At 56.4% G+C, this 9,216-nt stretch overlaps 1 protein-coding gene across 1 annotated transcript; it reads right to left on the bottom strand.

Annotated features, from left to right (window-relative positions):
* Positions 1-1,706: 1,706 nt before the first annotated feature.
* LCN9 (lipocalin 9) lies at positions 1,707-5,253 on the bottom strand. The gene is made up of 6 exons (XM_033238782.1): positions 5,146-5,253; positions 4,326-4,462; positions 3,832-3,905; positions 3,270-3,380; positions 2,876-2,977; positions 1,707-2,767 (listed from the first exon to the last, which is right to left on the bottom strand). The coding sequence occupies exons 1-6, from the start codon at positions 5,239-5,241 to the stop codon at positions 2,586-2,588; spliced, it is 702 nt and encodes a 233-aa protein (XP_033094673.1). The 5' UTR covers positions 5,242-5,253; the 3' UTR covers positions 1,707-2,585.
* Positions 5,254-9,216: the final 3,963 nt, after the last annotated feature.

Below are 9,216 nucleotides of genomic sequence, written 5' to 3' on the forward strand. Positions count from 1 at the left end.
AAACTTCCTAGCTATTATCTGTGTGTATAGTGGGAGGGGTCTGCTCGGAGCTTCTCTGTATCACAGGAAGCAGAACATTGACTTCTGTTTCAACAGGGACAGTTTGGCTGATGGGGGAGAATAGCCTGGGATGCAGCATGGAAATGCAAGACCAGCTTGAGGGGTGCTCCTCCTTCTTCTGGGAAAGAAGGGTGCGCTTGGACCAGGAGGGAACAGTGGAGGGTGAGGAGGAGTCAGGGTCTGAATACATTAAATTAAATTAATTAATTAATTCATTTATTTGAGATGGAGTTTCACTCTTGTTGCCCAGGCTGGAGTGTGATGGCATGATTTTGGCTCACTGCAACTTCTGTCTCCCAGGTTCAAGCGATTCTCCTGCCTCAGCCCCCCAAGTAGCTTGGGATTACAGGTGCCTGCCAGCACACCCGGCTAATTTTTGTGTTGTTTGTAGAGATGGGGTTTCACCATGTTGGCCAGACTGGTCTCCAACTCCTGAGCTCAGGTGATCCACCCGCCTTGGCGTCCCAAATTGCTGGGATTACAGGCATGAGCCACTGCACCCGGCCTCACTAGACTTTTGTTTGACTGAGTGCCGCCCCAAATGCCAACAATGAGGGTGGTCTCTTGGTGGTTCTTTCATGCCCTGCCCACCGCCCTGTTCCTTTGTCCACCTGAGGCCCCTGGGGTTAGGACTGCAGGAGTCTGAGGCCAGGGCCAGCCTGAGCAGCTGATGGTGGGGTGGGTGCTGGGGACGCTCAGCTCTGGCTCGGCTCCCCTTTGTGCCGCCTTCCAGGGTGGGGCTAAAGGCTTCTGCCTATGTCCACATCCACCCCCATGCCCAGGCCTCCTCTGGGGCCCAGAGGCTCCTCCTGCACCAATGGGCAGTGGCCTCCCAGCACCCCTTTCTGGCAGCCTTGGCTCTGCTCTTCCAAGGCCAGCTTTCTGCACCAACAGGCCCCGCCGAGTGGGCAGCTTCTCGCGTGTTCCCGCTGCGGCTCAGCAGGCTGGGCCCAGATCCAAACAGGGGGCTGGAAGCTGGGCAGCCGTGGGAATGCCAGGTGCCTCCCACTCCCTCCCATCCCAATGGAGCTGCTCCTTCCCCAGGCCTGGCACCCGTACAGCGGGCACTAAAGCTCAACCCAGCCTCACCTTACAGCCTGGAGTTCCCAATGGAGGTGGAGTAGGGGGTGGCATCAGGACCCTCATCCTAAGACAGCTCCACTTAGCTCCTTTACAAGCAGGCACTGGCTCTGGGGACAGGTTCTTCCTGAGCACCTGGGACTGTGACCTGCAGGATGACCCTCTTGCAGAGTTCACACAGACGCCAGAGTTGGGGCCGCCCAGCGCACGGCCCCAGCACAGATGCTTCTGGGTCTCGGGCTGCAAAATGTTCTCCCCTGGGCAGGGGCAGGGCCAGCGGCTCCTCAGACAGAGCCGCATTTCTGTTGCACGCGCAGCGTCGTGTGTCCACCGCCAGGGTCACAGTGCAGAATGGTCCATCGTCACCAGGGCCCCTCTTGGTGCCCCCTTCTGGCTGAATTCCTACTTCCCATTTGTAACCTCCGGAAATCACCGACGTGTGTGTCCCTCTGCAGTTTTGTGATTCTGAGAGCATCATACATATGCAGTCGTTTTCACATCTCTCTGACAGATGCCCAACCAACAATCACTTTTAACCCACAAAATCACCGCAGATTGGATGGTACCTCCCTTTTATTCACCAAAACATGGAGGGGGGCGCAGGCACCTGCCTCCGCTGTGACATTGTTCATCATCTTCCCCCAGAGGCAGTGGCTGAGCCCAGGGAGGGGAGGGGCAGAGAGGGGAGGGACAAGGAGGGGAAGGGCGGAGAGGGGAGGGGTAGGGCCTTGGTTGCCAGTTGCTGTCTCACCCGCATCTTGTGGCCACCACGCATCACAGGTACATCTGCTCCTTTACCCTCAGGGACCCTCATGCAGAAATGCAGAGGTGCCTTTAGAGGTGTGTCTCCGGGAGGCTCAGGCTCTGGGAAGGGAAGGGGGCCCTGGAGATTTTTACTGGGCCGGGACCATTTCTGAGAAGGGAGAGGCAGCTCGGAGAAGGAGCCTGTGGTGGCCTGAGTGGTGACCCTCAAAGGACATGCTCCTCTCCTAGTTCCTGGAGCCTGTGAAGGGCATCTGATGGGAAAGGGTCTTTGCAGATGTGAAGTTAAGTGTCTTGACAGGAGGAGATCATTCTGGATGAAGATGGGCCCTAAATCCAATGACACGTGTCCTTAGAAGAGACAAAAGAGGAGACACAGACAGAGGCAGAGGCTGGAACGACACAGCCACAAGCCAGGGATGCCTGGAGCCCCCAGCAGTCAGAAGAGGCAGGAAGGACCCTCCCCAGGAGCCTGCGGAGGGAGCACAGCCTGCGGACCTCCGGTTACAGATCTCGGGCTCCAGGCTGTGAGAAAGTAAATTCTGATTGTCCTGGTCACCCACGTGTGGTGACAGCAGCCCCTGGGGACTCACACAGGGCCCTATCTCACTTCCTGCTCAGACCCTACCACCCTGGAAGGCCCCATCACTGCCCTGACTCCAGGATGCTTTTCACAGCATCTTTCACCAAGCACCTTGTGTTCGGTTCCCAGACTGGGGGGAGGGGTGGGCACCTCCTGGGCTGGGACCCCCAGTCTCTGATGTTGACCCCAGGCTCTCCCCATCCAGCCCCCTGCCCCTCCTGAGTTGCAGCTCACGCAGGGGAGGCCTGGACGGGCTCCTGTAACGCTTGGAGTAGCAGTGATCTGGAAGGACAGAGGGGGCTCTCAGTGCAGGGACAGGGACCCTGCAGGAACACCTCCCATCCCCACCCTGTCCCGGCTCCTGCTCGGTCTGGGAGCAGCAGGGCCGACCTTCATTGGTCAAGTTGATGATGTTTTGTGGGCCAAGTCCATACTTTTTGCAGGTTTCTTCAAATCTGCTCAGGAAGGAGGGTTCCAGCTGCGGGACCCGTGCTGGGAACACAGTTGGTTCTGTGTGAAGGTGGGCCTTGCTGGGGGTGCTCAGGCGGTGCTGAGGCTGGGCAAGGTTCACGCCCTGACCAGAGAGGGGGCTTTGTGCCAAGTGAGGTGGGAGGTGACAGACGGAAGCACCCAGCACCCTAACGGTGTGTCTGTGGGAAGGAATGGCCAGTGGGAACCACCTCTTCAAAGCCCAGGGCCACGGCGAGACCCTCCGCCCAGGGTTGGGCCAGATTTCAGAGGCGGTGGGGTCCCCGAGGGAGTCAGAGGGGGACAGCAGAGGTACCGTAGAGTGCCAGCGCGTGGGTCTTGGTCCCGTTCCTGAAGTTCTGGAGGTGGAAGGTGATGAACAGCCTGTAGTCAGTCTCCGAGACGGCCACTGTGTTCTCGCCCTCATCTGCGTGGAGACATGGCTCAGCGTGGCCTGGCCCCGCCACCCTCGGGGTCCTGTGGCAGGTGTGCTGTGTGGCCACAAGCGAAGATGCCAGGTCACGTGGCCTTTGAAGGGGGAAGGGAGGCGCCCAGAGTGCTTGCCCAGCGGAGACCCCTGTACAGGGCGTGGGCGGCAGTGGCACAGCCCCCTCCCTCCTTGTCATCAGGTTGCAGACCCTGGTGGTCCCTCAGTGGGCCTGTCCCCCAGAGCCCAGCAAGGCACGCCTGCCTCCCTGCTTCCCCTGGGCCACGAGCCCCCCTGGAGTTGGTGCCAGGATGGGTTCCCCCAGTTCAGGCTCAAGCTGTCGAAGGCTTAACTAAAATCCCCAGAGTCAGTGCTCACCAGAATATGGCCCAGGCCCTGGAGAAAGGGGACCCCCAGCTGTCAGGCCAGGAGGAGCCTGGCTTCCACTTACAGTTGATGAAGTATTCTTCATTCTTCTCCGTCTTCTCGCAGACCACGACCACGGCCACACACTCCCCCTGCACCCTGGAAGCCAGTCAGGAAGATGCTGGGAGTGGAGCTCCAGCTCCCTAGACGTGTGATGGCAGAGTGCACCCCTCCTCCAGGACACAGGCTCCCCCTCCCAGTGCCCGGGCCTCATTCCACAGCTCTGAGTTCTCGGGCTGGGCCCTGCTGCAGCCCACCCAACACCCTCATCTCCTCGAGCCTCACCCCAGCCTCAGAAGGGGGGCGATTTCATCTCCATGTTTGGGGAGAGCACAGCGCCAGGTCGACCAAGTCCCTGCTCCCACCTCACCCCGCCCCCAGGGGTCACATGCACAGGCTCAGGCTCTCGCCAGTGTGAGTCCGTGAGTGTGCGAGCCTGTGTGTGCAAGAGTGAGAGTATGCGTTGGGGTGGCAGGGGCATGGGGCTTCCTGATGCCAGCTGAGACGGGCAACATGCACATGAATTCGAAATCAAATTTTAGGTTGCCGTTCTTCAAATGCTCTATATTCCGGACGAAGACCCTCAAGTCCCCGTTTTCTTTAATCCGATTCAGGTCATCTGAGGCCATGAAAATAGAATACCAGACCCCCGAAACCTGAAGACAAAGAGTTCCAGTGGGTGGGGGCCGCGGGACAGCCCTGGGGATGCTTAGCGACCACAGTCTTCCCTCCCAGGGCTCCCAGCCAGATCCCCTCTGCCCATCCAGGGCCCTCTCTGCCCCCCAGGTCTCTCGTCTGTCCCCATACCCCCCCTTTGCCCCCAAGGTCCCCCCTCTGCTCACAGAATGCCCTCTGCCCTTCCAGGCCCCCCTCTGCCCGCCCCAGGTCTCTCCTCTGCCCCCCCAGGTTCCCCTCTGTCCTCTCAAGGCCCTGCTCTCCACCCTCTCCCACCAAGTCCCCCTCTTTTCCCCAGGTCTCCCTTCTACTTCTAGGAACCCCTCTGTCCTCTTAGGGCCCCCATCTCCCTGCTGGCCGCCACTCCACTCTCCAAGTTTCCCCTCTGCCCTCCCAGGGCCCCTTCTAACCTTTCAGGACCCCAGTCACCCTCCCAGGCCTCCCCAGCCTGACCCTCCCGGAGTAACCCCTGTCCTCCCAGGCCTCCCCAGCCTGACCCTCCCGGAGTAACCCCTGCCCTCCCAGGCTGCTGTCACAGCCTGGGGAGGAGAGGTGGGCTCCCTTTGGACCCGCCGCCGTGGTCACAGGTCAGAGACCCCAGGCTGGGGGAGGACCGTTGCCTTGAAGCCTGGCCCCTTCCCCACAGACCCCAACGCAGACGCACCCTGGCCATGTTGTAGTTCCTCTGCACAACGATGCGGGGATTGAACTCCTGGGCCGCGATGACACTCAGTCCCAGGCTCAGCAGAAGCAAAGCCATCCTTGCCGTGGATGCCTCGGCCCTTGGCCCACCCCCTTTATACCCTGCTGCCCTGCGGCTTCCAGCCTCGCGGGGCGGCCCACTCCCTGGCCCGTCCACACACATCCTGTGCCCACTGGGCATGCAGCCAAAGGCCCTGAGGCTAGTGCCCTGTCCACTATGGGAAGATCACCCACTCCCTTGTGGGAGCTTCCTGGATCTGTGGACAAAGGGACCTGCTGTCTCCTCACTGGAGGCAGGCACCCTGTCCCAAAGGCAGGGGACAGCCTCTCTCTCAGCCTGCAAGAGGACCCATGGTGGCTGTGTCCGCAGAGTACAGGGTGTCCCTGTTCCCCTCCCGCCCCCTCCCGCTCCTTCCCCAGCACAGCATCTGGGGCCAGAGCCTATCGTGAGTCACCGTGTCCCCGGACTCAACTGAGGGCCGTGTGCTTATTCTCTCCTTATTCTCTCAGTCCAGTAATAAGATGCAGACGAGCTGGGAAAGTAGAGAGTTTACTTCTGTCACTGGGTACAGGGAGAATGCCGGGAAAATAGCACCAGACCAACTCAAAATTGCAGTTTTCCAGAGCTTATATACCTTCGAAGCTGTATGTCTACGTGGACGTGTGCATTCATCTAAAGACAGAAGTGATGAACTTCTGCTAATCTATAACGAAGGCCTGAGTCCTGAAGACCTTCCTCTGGAGCCTCAGTACATTTACTTAATTTAGAGGGGTCCACGTGCTGGGGTGATTACTCTTATCTCATCTCCTGGTGAATCATGGAAGTTTGGGGAGTTCCTTTAGACCCCAATAAAACTTGTTTAATCCTAAACGGGTCCCGTTAAGAATTCCTTCACTATCTTGTCATGCTTCAAGGCCCAGGAAGGGCCTGGGCAAAACTCTTGGTGGGCTTTTGTTACATTCCAGCCTTTGTTGAAGGGCGCTGACTCTCTGAGCTTTTAATCTTTAACTTCACCACTCAGTCAGTGCTGAGACGGTTGTCATGGAGGCCAGCCTATTCAGCCGTTAGTGAGACCTGGCCTGCCGCAGTCCCCACTGTCGAATTATGCATGATTGCTATCATGCTTGTATATTTATTTATTATGAGAATCATGGGGGGATGGGGCATTATAGTCTTTCTGGCTATTTCCTGCTGATAGGAGGTCGTTGTTACGGGGCACCGAATGCAATGTTGGAGTGAAGGAGGTTGATTTGTTCCCAGTAGTACTCTCTGTTTCGGGGGCCTAGAGGCAGCACCTGCTGAAATAGTATGAGCTGGAGGGATGTTTTGGAACAATATGCAACAGCAATACATTCCGCAACGTAAATGATGCCGGTGCCTGCAAGGATGGCCTGGTCTGCAAAGGATGTTCAGCCCCTAGGGAGGCCCTCCGCTAAGCCACAATGCGATCCGGCCATTAACTGATAGCCTAGGGCAGGGGATGACCGGCATCTGTGGATGCATAGCCTTTAATGTCGGAGAAATATTCCCGGGATTGTCACTTTAATGCCAGAGAAATATTCCTGGAATTGTCAGGTACATACATGCAACATTCGGTTCTGATGAGAGCACAGGTTCCCCCGGCCGCTGTTAGAATGTCTAGGGCCGTTTGATTTTGCAAGATAGCTTTCCACCTAAGGTGCATTTCAGCATTCTCACGGGAAACACTTTGGAGACTGTCGTTTAAGGCTCGCTGCGGAAAATTAGCCTCTGGGTGCCATATGACCATTTCTAAGCCTATTGAGGGTGTAAAGATTGCGGACAGATGACCGTCCCTGTGAGAGACTGACCTGGTTCATCTGTTAAGCATAGGTGGGGGATTGGCTGGATTTTGGATGGTTTTTACCAGGGTCCCTGTGCCCATAGGAGGCCTAGAGTGCAGCGTCTCACCATGCCCGAGGGCAGCCATGGCCATAAAATGGTGCCACAAAGCCACTGGGTTCCTTCAGGGGCATACCAGTGTAGGCCAGGTCATTGGGACCAGTCAGTGGCAAACAAATCTCTTTGTTGTTGGCCGGGCGCAGTGGCTCACGTGTGTAATCCCAGCACTTTGGGAGGCTGAGGGGGGCAGATCACTTGAGGCCAGGAGTTCAAGACCAGCCTGGCCAACATGGTGAAACCCCGTCTCTATTAAAACAATATAAAAATTATCCGGGTGTGGTGGCAGGCACCTGTAATTTCAGCTACTCGGGAGGCTGAGGCAGGAGAAGCGCTTGAACCTGGGAGGCAGAGGTTGCAGTGAGCCGAGATCACTTCACTGCACTCCAACCTGGGCGACAGAGACTCCGTCTCAAAAAAAAACCAAAAAACAAAACACAAACAAAAACTCAGATCTCTTTGTTGGAGCACTCTAATACGTGCAGTGGAATCCGTGCCACGATCTGAGTTACGTTAGGCCGGTGGTCAATGTGTGGCGGAATCCATCGCAGGATTCAAGTTACTTTAAAGCCAGTGGTCAAGGGAGGGGTTCTGGTGTTTGCAGCATAAGGGGGCTACTTGGTTTCAATGTCCAGTGGAGGCAGTTAGTCAAATCAATCCATTCCAAATTCGAAGCAAGCCATCTTTATACCGGACATTTTGTGGTATAATAGCCTGGACATCCACCTTCAGACTCAGCAAGGACATAGTGAAAGCCGTTGCATCATCCCTTATTTTGTTTACTGAGAATGGCCTTGTGCGTCCTGGGCCTTCTAAAGTTTTGTTTATGGGCCACTCTGAGACATTTGCCCTGGTTACTCCTGTCATTTGTGACCCAGTCCAAGATTTTAGATTTCCCAGAAAGGTTGGCCGGTAAATCCAGTCCTTCCCCTGGATGGGCGACCCCCGCCAAGGCAGCCCTGAGGTGCTGGAAAGGGGTGAGAGGCCACAGACCCTGCAGGAGGCTGGCTGCAGGTTATGGGCATAGTCCTGTGCCCAGTGTAAGGGAAGATGAGAGGTAAGAGGAGGAATGATGAGAGGCATCGCAAGAGAGAGCGCTAGAAGAGAAAGTCCTGGTGTTTTCTGAATGGAAACGTCAGGCCTTTTAGGGGTTCTGCTTCCCAGCCGTGGCGGGAGACTCCTCTGCTGCAGGGCTCTCGGCCGGCAGGGGTCTTTGTGCTCGCGTGTCATGGACCCAAGGATTGATGCCTGCCAGCTTCAGTGCTGTGCCCACGGTCAGGAGCACGTGGTAGGGCCCTTCCATTTCTCCTGTCGCAGCTTCCTTCCATTCCCTCAGCAGTACTTGATTGCCAGATAGGAGTGGGTGGCAGGTGTCTGTGGAATTTACTGCATCCCTGTTGGAAGCAAACTTATGCAAAACGTTAAGAGTTTGTCCTGGCCGGGCATGGTGGCTCACGCCTGTAATCCCAGCACTTTGGGAGGCCGAGACGGGCAGATCACGAGGTCAGGAGATCGAGACCATCCTGGCTAACACGATGAAACCCCATCTCTACTAAAAAATACAAAAAACTAGCCGGGCGAGGTGGTGGACGCCTGTAGTCCCAGCTACTCGGGAGGCTGAGGCAGGAGAATGGTGTAAACCCGGGAGGCGGAGCTTGCAGTGAGCTGAGATCCGGCCACTGCACTCCAGTCTGGGCGACAGAGCGAGACTCCGTCTCAAAAAAAAAAAAAAAAAAAGGGTTTGTCCTAAGTCAGCAACATGATTCTTAATAGCCAACTCCCTATCTAGGGGCACTTTGGTGGCCTGAGACAGATTAGCTGCAAAGGGTCTCCCAGAGACAGTTTCACAGGGACTTATTTTAATCCCACTTACAGGGAGCAGTGCTATGCTAAGTACCTGAGTCCTTTTCAATGGAGCCTCTTGACACAACTTGGCAATGAATGTTTTTAGGCTGCGGTTCATTCTCTTAGTTTGTCCGGAAGATTGAGGTCTCTGTGCTGAGTGCAGCGTCCGCTTCATTTCCAATGCTTTGTTCATCTGTTGAGTTATCTCAGAGGTGAATGAAGGCCCATTATCATGTTGGATTACATCAGGGAGCCCATATCATGGTATGC

Source organism: Trachypithecus francoisi, unplaced genomic scaffold (assembly GCF_009764315.1).
Source record: "Trachypithecus francoisi isolate TF-2019V2 unplaced genomic scaffold, Tfra_2.0 Lachesis_group16, whole genome shotgun sequence".
Lineage (NCBI taxonomy): Eukaryota > Metazoa > Chordata > Mammalia > Primates > Cercopithecidae > Trachypithecus > Trachypithecus francoisi.